The sequence below is a fragment of the Macrobrachium nipponense genome, chromosome 34 (assembly GCF_015104395.2).
Source record: "Macrobrachium nipponense isolate FS-2020 chromosome 34, ASM1510439v2, whole genome shotgun sequence".
In the NCBI taxonomy this organism is placed as follows: Eukaryota; Metazoa; Arthropoda; class Malacostraca; order Decapoda; family Palaemonidae; genus Macrobrachium; species Macrobrachium nipponense.
In genome coordinates this window covers 19,156,339-19,168,059 of record NC_061095.1, presented here as the reverse complement: position 1 = coordinate 19,168,059, position 11,721 = coordinate 19,156,339, and the positions used below count along the sequence as shown (strand labels likewise).

At 36.1% G+C, this 11,721-nt stretch overlaps 1 protein-coding gene across 32 annotated transcripts in view; it reads right to left on the bottom strand.

Annotated features, from left to right (window-relative positions):
• The window catches only part of LOC135207952 (calcium-activated potassium channel slowpoke-like), a 488,829-nt gene that overhangs the window by 128,445 nt on the left and 348,663 nt on the right, over nucleotides 1-11,721 (bottom strand). For 26 of the 32 annotated variants that reach the window (XM_064239971.1, XM_064239938.1, XM_064239965.1 and 23 more), the window contains one exon: nucleotides 11,046-11,137. The exons of 3 other annotated variants lie outside the window; for them this stretch is intronic. In XM_064239971.1, coding sequence (XP_064096041.1) covers nucleotides 11,046-11,137 — 92 coding nt within the window. Of the gene's footprint in view, nucleotides 1-11,045; nucleotides 11,138-11,548; nucleotides 11,641-11,721 lie in introns of all 32 variants that reach the window. 3 more of the 32 variants (XM_064239942.1, XM_064239946.1, XM_064239939.1) reach the window with 1 other exon arrangement.

Below are 11,721 nucleotides of genomic sequence, written 5' to 3'. Positions count from 1 at the left end.
ACAGGTAGTATACGTACCTCTCAAAGCAAAATACCAATGTACTGAAAGATGACGAACTTGAAGTTACTGTGCCCTTTGTGTGTATGTATGTATAGATACTGTACAGTATTCTGCACATATACAATATATGCACACAAGTTGTTTATGTGCAATGTAAATACACTCATATGTATACAAGCATAATGCGCAGACATTTGTAGAAAATTTTTTGCTTTTATGTTTAAATAAGTCAGCATTCCCACATATTTACAGACAAGAATTCTATCATCATCCAAATGAAATGTCTTCCCCATGACAAAACAAATACCTAAGCCAGTCTCGTGTCTTCAAGAATTAATTGTTCAAAGGATATATACTATTGTCTTTTCTTCTTAATTTCTTCTTCTCAATTTGTAACAGGGCCCATTCCCTATGACAACATATTCCGATTTCACGTTTGAAGATGAAAAGACTTGTCCAATTGCTTGTATGGCTTTCATACTACTCCATTAGCAGTAGGGTTACTGTAAACTGAACTGAGCATCAACAAATGGCTCCAGTTATTTCAGCTAAATTTACTTTCCTCTTCTCATATTCATTGTGGTTAAATTCAAATGTATGCCTAATAAGAAAAAAACTCTCTTCTGCATCTGTTTATACTTTAAAAGGCCCTCTCTTTCTTTATTTGCTTTTTTCCCCACTTCAAACTTTCAATCGCCAGCCTCTCTAAGCATAACCTTTAATAATTACCCGTTTCTTCTTATATCCGCATATCTACAACATAGCATTCTGCTTATATTTCCATATGTAACAATCACTACAAAATATTGTGCATTTTCAGTTATCTAGATTTTTATTCAACTGTTTACTTGTGTAAATATGAGTGTTTACATATGTATGTACTGTGTGTATACACCATACTTTATATTTTAAGTAAGAAATTATGCCTCTTTGATCAACAGAAGAAGTGATAAGAAAGAAGATTCTGTCATCTTGGACTCATGTCAAAAAAAATGCACGGAACTTATAGTCTTATTAAATAAAACAGATCATCATTTGTTAAATGCAAAAACCACATAATGACAGGGAGGCAGGGGACAAGGGTGTAGTGCTTAATGCCAAACTCTATTTAATAAGCAATTGTTTACTAGCCATTAACTGAAGCAAATCACTAAATGTGAAAAACCACTTTTTATACACCCACAGGAATCATGAATACTGTTTAACTACGAATCATTGAGGTATATGATGGATATTCTCGGTCAAATGTAATACGCGAACAGCACAGTCCTGCCCATCCTCTTACCAATGAAACAGATGGTATTCAATGATGAAGTAATGGAATGATAATCTAAAAGACTGCTTTAACAGATACTGCTGAATGATGAAAATTCTCTTCAAGAAAAAAATGTCACATGCAGATTTTGGAAACCAGACCTTACTATAATATCTAGCAAACAGCTTAGCATTCTTAATTGTCTAAGACATACACTACAGTAGAGTAAATAAAATAACGTAAAAATATCATATAAGAAAGTCTTAGGAAGAGAGAGGGAGTGACCAAGACTTGGAATAATATTAAGACAAAACCTTCAGCATAGAGACAAGGTGAATGAAAGAAAAAATAAAAATGTTCAAATCAAAGTGCTATCTCGCCACGTCTAAGAACTCCACCATGGACGCACTACCCCGCTATAGTCACAGTGAACATAAAAACAAATCAACAGTATTATTATTACATTAGAAATGAGTTAGATACCCTTATCAACTGAAGGAGTTAAAATGTCATTGTTAGGATGGCATTCTTTACCCCAGTCATACTACTACACATGATCAGAACACTAATACTGTATATGAATTAAATAATACTTATATGTACGTAGTTATTATATTACTGAGTCACTATGTATGTTAATTAAAAACAAACATGAAGTACTTCAGTTACTTTACCATACAGTACAGTAAGATATAAAAAGCAGATGTAAACTTCAATTTTTGTTAAGCATTTGCATTTACAATTTAAAACATATTCAGTCACTGCCATCACCTGCAAATGAAAGAAGCAATGATACTTAATAAGCAATACAAAATCTGACGCACATGTAAAACAAACTTGGAAAATGCAGAACTCTATTACAGCACTTAAAATAGTACTACATGCATTGTAATTTTTTTTTTAAAGCCATCATCACTTGTACATGTTCATTGGAATGCCACAACTAAGAACTCATAATATGGCAACACACCACAGGAAATGAAAAGTGAAGCAAACTCACAGTATATGCCAAATAAAAAGTACTTGATAATTAGCATAATGGTGTCGTTATACGAGTGTACGCACACAAACACTCAAACAGCATATTCTATATCAATTCTTGATATACATACATATATATATATATATATATATATATATATATATATATATATATATATATATGTAATTTGTCCATATGTGCATTGTGTGCATTGTATATACTCAACAAATATGAATACACACAGACATATATATATATATATATATATATATATATATATATATATATATTATTATATATATATATATATATATATATATATATATATATATATATATATATAATATATATTAATTCATCACTTAATGTAAGTCTGACATACACCATACATAAACATGTGTACTGTATGTATAATGCTTACAATTATTTTGTATAAGAAAATTATTAACATTGTAAAAGACCTTGAATATAATTAGTCGCTTATGAAATTCTGAAGCAAATTTTGGCTTTCACTTACTTCCATTCATTACAACAAATGCCCCATTGACATTTAGGAGACATCTGAGCTGCATATCTCACTATCATGCATGGTCTACAGGTCTCAAAATCAGATAAATGCTGAGCACAAAAAAAAAAAAAAAATCAAGTCTGGCAAAATACTTCTGTCTACAAATTTGGGTTGACAACAGAAGGGAAGGCAGGATGGAGGGCCAGAAATGGCACTTCCGTTAACCCAAGTATTATATTAAAATGGGTTAAACACACTCAAGCAAAAATGCAAAAAATTGAATGCAGAAAGCATTTTGAGAAGGTTGAAACATAAGTTGGGGTCTGTAAGCGAAGCCAAAAACTGTATGCTACAGTAAAATGAAGTATATATAACCATTTCAAGAACTGTGAAAAATAAAATTTGGAAAACACTGTCACAGTAATAAAACTGGTTACGTCTCATTTCCAGTTCATCTGAAGGCAAAAACGCGTTATGTATACAGTATCTCCATGTAAACCGTAAAATCACAGGTGACAAGCAGAGTGAGTAACGACAGACAGTATAACCATCTCTAACCTTACCAGAAAAAGCTCCGTATGCTCTTGCAAGATACCGTTCTCCACGATAAATAATCTCATGTCTCATGTTCTGATCAAAAACACTTACAAACAATATCTAAATTAATCATTTGATTGAAAATGAATGTGACATTCGTGCATCCAAAATTATATTCCATTATCAAAGTTTAACTAGATAGAATCTACATAAAAAATTACTTTCTGTCATTCCAAGATGGAAAAAACTATTTGGACATTACACTAAAATCAACATCTTCAATAGAGAATAAATCTTATTGATTACAGACATTCAAAACTATACTTAAACAAGTACCTGTGCTTTATGATGTTCTTACGTCTAATATTTATGCCTCCTCTTACGACATGCTCATGAAACATTTTACTGTCAGTTTTTCTCTCTCTCTCTCTCTATGATGTCTGCCTCTTCATATGACAATCTTATATTGTTCTTATAAAAATCTAACACGTACTAGATCACGTTTTCTATATTCAGAAAAACTGATTTCCCATGATGTCATGTTCATGTTTTTTAAAAGCAGACTAAATCATTGAAACACAGTTTACTTGTATCTTTCTAGTAACTGAAACACAAATGCAGTTATATTCTCCAGTGAACTTTAACACATCTTATTAATAATCAATCATACCAATAAACAAATGCATACTATTACAATCCAAAAAATACTACAGTATAAATGACTTGTGTAAGAATAAATGTACCTTAAAATCCTTTATATGGTACAGTCTTATTTCCATAAATCAGTTTTCACTTTTCAAGAAAATGAGTTTATGTATGAGAAACTTCATGTTTCATATATATATAAACCACTTCCATATGTTGCATAGCCTCGACAAATCTGAACCAAATCATAGAAGCTATGTAAGGTAAGCATTGTTCAATACCATCACACACATAATTAGTTTATTTTGCAATACAATTCTGAGTGAATGGTGTAGAATAACTGTACAGTATTACTAATGTGCCTCCTGATAAGCAGCACAACAGTAGTATACTGGATCATAATACCTTGTATGTTATTACTCTCAACAAAAGAAGGCTTCAAATAAATTCATACTATATTAAATGCTGTATGGTAGAAGTTCCCATTTCTAATCCTTCCTTTCCTCATATGTTAATAGCTTTTCAGTGAAAATTTGCTGCATAATTAACAAGCCAAGGGTTTTGATTGTGATGTGTACAGTACATAAAGACCAACTTATAACTTATTAAATCAATATGTCTGTGCATATGACAAAGATTCATATATATACGTATATGTGAAATAAAAAAAATACATACAGTAAAAAGAGCAAAGGATAGGCACCAAATAGCACTGGCAGTGGGATGATGACTATGGTTAAGGCACATCGTCTTCTTGGCATCAACTCTGGAAGCCCCACAGATGACCTTGGTTAAAAACTAGGTGGCAACTGCATAGGCCTTTGATTTTAGCTAGGGACTGCTAAGGATTAAGATGAATCCTTTAATGCTTCAGGGTGCTCTTCCCACAAGGATTCTAGTAGCACAGCAGTCCCTACTTAACATTTTACAGAATGATAGGCACCGGGTCAAGTACAGCCTCAGACAACCCGTGATGCCCACTCAGTTTTATGCCTGCCAGACTAGAGGCTGAGAAAGTTTTACAGAATTTTGGATTTGTCCTCACAAGCTCACCAGCTACCCATGGGTAGTGAGACTTTGCCTGTTCTATGTATATGAAACTGGCCTTTCATCCAACATCTTTTTTACTAGCCTGCAGAACAAATTCCTGGTAATTTTTAATTAGCAGGACAAGGGTTAGAAGGCCCTAGCACATTCCTATCCGAGAGGGTGTCACAGTTGCAGTAAGAATAATGTTCATAACACTAAAGAGATACAAAGTCAGAAAGCTCTTGTCATATGGCTATAGTTTTTTTATCTGGACTGAAGAACAAAATGAATATGGTTTCTATGTTTGCGTTCAGTGAGCACAATGTTCTGGCAGGATTTGCCCTCCTAGTGGTCAACTCACCCTACCATACACCCCATGCTGTTGAACTATTAGAAGGGTGGATTTGTTTGCCACCAATAACAACATACTGTCAGTGTGCTACACTGCCATGCCAGATCCAACAGTGGAATGTGGTTACATTCATATATCCAAGGGACAATATGGAGGCTTACCCATTAACAGTAATAAGTCCTGGACAGTGATAGCTTCCAGGAACCTCAAGGTAATCTTTACACATTTCCAAAGGTTTCACTAGAATCTATGCATTCATGACCTTCACACCAGAAGGTTATCAGGCAACATCTCTAAAACAAAAGATTTTCTGAGAAGGCCAGCAAAGCAATTGCTATACTATGTGCACTTCAAAATGTGTTTGTACCATTAAAAGTGGAGATTCTTTTATAGCCTTGTGTCATGGAAGGAGAACAAATCCAATCTATCTTACTATTCTGGATATAGGACAATTCCTGTCATCTTTACGAGAGGAAAAGGGCTTATCAATATCAGACATGAATGTTTAGACGCATGCACTTTTCCAATTTTTATGGCTCAAGGGATAAAGCTTCCTGCCCTCCTAGATCTAAACCTCACAGATGTGACCATTCTCTTGTCCATATGGACCTTTTGAACAACCTACTATTTATTCAGTTTGATACTGAAGATGGTCTTGCTTGTGACATTTGCATCTTTGCTGTGTATCAGTGAGTTTCACGATCTGAAGACACAGTTATGCAGAAAGCTGGAATGCTGAAATGACTCAAAACCTCTCATTGATAATGGGAAAAGAGATGTTTTCCATTACGTCACTAAAATTATGATCAGGACAGTGATAACAGCCTTTGTCCACTTAAGTGTGTGTACTTTGTTGTACATACCTTCAAAGAACCTGGTACAGCTATACATTTTTCTTATTTGTGGGGCCAACCAGGAGAGCTGTCACAAGAAATATTAGTTGACTTACATAGTGTGTACATACTGTAAGCTATGCATTGATAAGTATTTACATAAACAGCATTATGAAACAGCACTGATCATGTGTGTATATTGTCAAAACCCTGTTTGTTTAATTAAAAAACCGTCTATAATTTAGACATCACTGCTTCTGTTTTCCTAACTTATAAAGCATGTGACTGATAAGGAATTATGTAGTTACACTGTGCAACACAAAATGGGATGGTTTTGTAATAAACTAGCCTAGACTTGAAGTTAACCTTAGGTAGACAGAGTGGCTTACAGGTGCTCCAATTTACTTGATAGTCGTCTGGGCATATCTTATCGACTACCTGTGAGGGGATACTAAATCATAATGAACCAGTGTACTGGGTATCATAACAATGGTCTTGACAGAAGCCTTTTTCTGACTAAATTCTGCAATATTATGTTATTCTGGCTTATATTGATTCTATAGGTTTCAAGGATTTAGTGTGTGTTTACATACAAGCATGGGGTTACAGTTATTGTATAGCTATATTTTCCCAGAAATGTTCTCAATTTAGGTCTATAAACTATTAGACACAAGGACTTTTTTTCAATTCATCAGAGTCTACTTGTGTCTCCCCACCAATATCCTTCTTTCCTGTACCATCCATTCATAACCAAGCTCCTATTCTGTCGGTCTAGAATTTCAGCTCATATTTTCTTTGCAAGAAAAAATGCTCTATGTAATGAGAGATAAGGAGAGAAAGAGTGGGAGAAAATTGTGTATAGATCTTGTTCAGTTTTCATCAACTGACAACTGGGCTTTTTAGAATCTGACAGAATTTCATGATGAGATTATGGATCATACAAAAACCATCATGAGAGACAATGCAACATCAGTGGCACTGCTAATTCCATCTTGGTGGTCTCCTTTAATAACGGATTACTATGTGTTCTAGCAGGCATATCAGGTCAAGTTGGCCAAATTTAGCAACAGTTGTGTAAAAGAAAAGTCACTCCTCTCTCACTTTAACCTTACTAATGGACATTTTTACTGACGTACAAAGAAAATAATAATAAAAAAACACAATGCCTGCATCTGTCATTAGGTACTTTTAGGGTGGATTCTTACCAAGGTCTCCATCTGGAACTGGATCCCTTCAAGTCCCAAGGAGTGAGATCTCTTCAGCAACTCTGACAAAAAGATCCTGTCAGATATTTCCATTTCTAAATGGGATCTTCCTAAATTTCTTTGCAAGCTTATCAAGTCTTTTTGCTTCTTGGAAAGTCATAGAAGATCTTATTATCGAGCCTTGGGTCAGATCTCCCTGAAATCAGAGTGATCCTACATCTTAGAGTGGTTTGACATTATGACGGATTTAGATACAGTGCCTTCTTACCGACTGCACTATTGCAATTTGAAAGGTTTACACAACACCAGTCACAGTCCTACCTGGGTAGGTTTTTGGCTAATCAAGGTAATGGTTTTTCTTATAAGGACCTATTTTTAAAACAAACTTTATGTTGTGTGCTGTACAGCCCATTGTCTTACAACCTCCTTCCTTCCCTCCAACTGGGTGCAGACACATCAGCTGCTGGCTGCGGTAGTAATTGCCTTTGGTGTTGCATATCAATATACGTATTGCGTATCATTGGGAAATTTACCAAATGCACTGCGAGGAATCAAAACAATAAGAAAAATATGAAAAAAACAAACTAAAAAATGTCTGTCAATTTGCAGTATCATTTAAAAAACAAATAATAATAATAATAATAATAATAATAATAATAATAATAATAATAATAATAATAATAAAAGGAGGGGGATCTTCCAGGGAGACTCACTGTCCCCACTACTCTTCATAGTACCCTTGATTCCCATGACAAAAGTACTACAGAAGATGGATGCCGGGTACCAACTCAAGAAAAGAGGAAACAGAATCAACCATCTGATGTTCATGGACAACATCAAGCTGTATGGTAAGAGCATCAAGGAAATAGATACCCTAATCCAGACTGTAAGAATTGTATCTGGGGACATCAGGATGGAGTTTGGAATAGAAAAATGCGCCTTAGTCAACATACAAAAGGGCAAAGTAACGAGAACTGAAGGGATAAAGCTACCAGATGGGAGCAACATCAAACACATAGATGAGACTGGATACAAATACCTGGGAATAATGGAAGGAGGGGATATAAAACACCAAGAGATGAAGGATACGATCAGGAAAGAATATATGCAGAGACTCAAGGCAATACTCAAGTCAAAACTCAACGCCGGAAATATGATAAAAGCCATACACACATGGGCAGTGCCAGTAATAAGATACAGCGCAGGAATAGTGGAATGGACGAAGGCAGAACTCCGCAGCATAGATCAGAAAACCAGGAAACATATGACAATACACAAAGCACTACACCCAAGAGCAAATACGGACAGACTATACATAACACGAAAGGAAGGAGGGAGAGGACTACTAAGTATAGAGGACTGCATCAACATCAAGAACAGAGCACTGGGGCAATATCTGAAAACCAGTGAAGACGAGTGGCTAAAGAGTGCATGGGAAGAAGGACTAATAATAGTAGACGAAGACCCAGAAATATACAGAGACAGGAGAATGACAAACAGAACAGAGGACTGGCACAACAAGCCAATGCACGGACAATACATGAGACAGGCTAAAGAACTAGCCAGCGATGAGACGTGGCAATGGCTACAGAGGGGAGAGCTAAAGAAGGAAACTGAAGGAATGATAACAGCAGCACAAGATCAGGCCCTAAGAACCAGATATGTTCAAAGAACGATAGACGGAAATAACATCTCTCCCATATGTAGGAAGTGCAATACGAAAAATGAAACCATAAACCACATAGCAAGCGAATGTCTGGCACTTGCACAGAACCAGTACAAAAAGAGGCATGATTCAGTACCAAAAGCCCTCCACTGGAGCCTGTGCAAGAAACATCAGCTACCTTGCAGTAATAAGTGGTACGAGCACCAACCTGAAGGAGTGATAGAAAACGATCAGGCAAAGATCCTCTGGGACTATGGTATCAGAACAGATAGGGTGATACGTGTAAATAGACCAAACGTGACGTTGATTGACAAAATCAAGAAAAAAGTATCATTCATTGATGTCGCAATACCATGGGACACCAGAGTTGAAGAGAAAGAGAGGGAAAAAATGGATAAGTATCAAGATCTGAAAATAAAAATAAGAAGGATATGGGATATGCCAGTGGAAATTGTACCCATAATCATAGGAACACTAGGCACGATCCCAAGATCCCTGAAAAGGAATCTAGAAAAACTTCAGGCTGAAGTAGCTCCAGGACTCATGCAGAAGAGTGTGATCCTAGAAACGGCGCACATAGTAAGAAAAGTGATGGACTCCTAAGGAGGCAGGATGCAACCCGGAACCTCACGCTATAAATATCACCCAGTCGAATTGACCGACTGTGATAGAGAGAGAGAAAAAAAAAAAAGGATAAATAAAAATAATAATAATAATAATAATAATAATAATAATAATAATAAGATGCTGCATAGTTTGATGTTTATGGTATAGATGTGAAAGAGAAAGAGAACTATAATAATGAGCAATAAAATATGCAATGATCCAGTATGCTATTCCATATAGTACTATGTAAGAGTAGAGTAAGAGTTCAATTCATTGCCTAAGCGGCCAATAATGAATCCTGAATCATCTAATATTATTAACATGACTACATCTCACTGCATGTTGTGTTCAGTACTCTGGTCTTCTGTCATCTCCAGCAATTTCCTGAATTGAAAGCTCAATGTAAAACTTCCGTGTAATCCTTACAAATATAAATTTATAGCCTGTGTGGAGTTAATCTTGGGTTGACTAATATGTACAAGCATTTACATTTTCACTCAGGATGTAGAATAATATACACACACTTAATAAATTCTCCTGAAAATGACACCAGTACAGTAGTTGGTAGTATGTAAATGGTATGAAACAGATAATTGTCTAGAGTACTGCATTTGTTTATTGTATGTCAGTCACTTTTTGTTCCCACTTACTAGATCAAAAAGGAACTCATCGTGCCCACATACTAGATTAAAAGGCAAATAGTTCCCACATACTAAATTAAAAGGCAAACTATTATTCCTTCATGTCATATAGGTACATTGCCAAACATTGCATTCATAAACCACTTACGAGAGCAAAAGGAAATCCAAACCTTTTGCTGTATTACACGAGTCTGAAAATCATGGCCCAGAAAAGTCCATGATCCAGAGCACAATAAGTGGTACACTTTAGCTCTCTCTTTCTTACCAAAATTATCTACCATCTGAGGAAACAAGTACATACAGCAATGTTAAATGTAAAGTCAGGATTCCGGTAGACTGATGTACTCTCAGTACTAAAAGCTAGAACTATTTACCATATCCAGCATTAGCATCAACCACTTTTTCTGAAAATGAACTGCAACATATTAATGAAGGCAAGGCATATCCTACATACCCATCACAAGAAAGATGGTTCCAAATATGCACTAAAACTCCTTAATCAATGGTGAGAACTGAATGTGGTGTACTTTATACCTTACTATAGAGAAGAAAGATATGTAGTAATAGAAGATGGGATAAAGTAAGCAATCACTAACTGTATGTTATAGTACTAAGTTATTCCTAATAAGAAAAATTCTGAATCCACGTGACAAAGAGCGAGGTGGTGCGTCAATTATGGTAGTTGCTCTTAGGAGGTGGAGATGATGGCACAGGTGGCAGTGATGATGATGGTGGTGGTGGTAGTGGTGGCGACACTATATGGGGAGGGGGGTCTCTACACTCTACCTTCTTCCCCTCTCGTTCTTGAGTGTTCCGCCGTACTTGGATCTAGTCCCAACCAGGTCTATAATTTCAGGGATACAGCTTGCGAATATTGCCTAAGTAGAGATGGAGCACAGAACTTTTTTTAAGTAGCACCAACACACAAATCACACTGTTGCCAAATTTCATGCAAGAGTTTAGGCACACTTTCGTCGTGGTCAACATGGCTTTGAGGTGTATACAGTGGCTGTGAAAATATAGCAAATATAAATGTGAAATGAGCCAGATTGTATGACCACCTCTCAATGCCCGTGCTCTGTTGACGGGAGCCAGGCAAAGTGCCTATGGCTCCCGTAGCCCACGTTTAATGGCCTTTTATGTAGGTAAAAATACAAATGCCATCGAGGATGATTTACGGGAGGACTAAGCTAAATGATCATCCCATGCAACATGTGCCTAAACAGTCACGGGTCACGGGAGTATAAAAAAGTTGAGTATGATTCTACGGGCTCTTTCCTAACTGATACCTCCGTCCATGTGACCGTTTGTACTCGCCGCCATACTTGGGCCTGTTGCCTACGATCTCGGTGATTTCTGGTATCCAGCTGGCAAACACAGCCTAGAGGAACCATAGCAAGCCAGTCAGACGAGGACCGGCATGGGTCAAGGGGCTAGACTAAGGAACTAAGGATACTGGGTT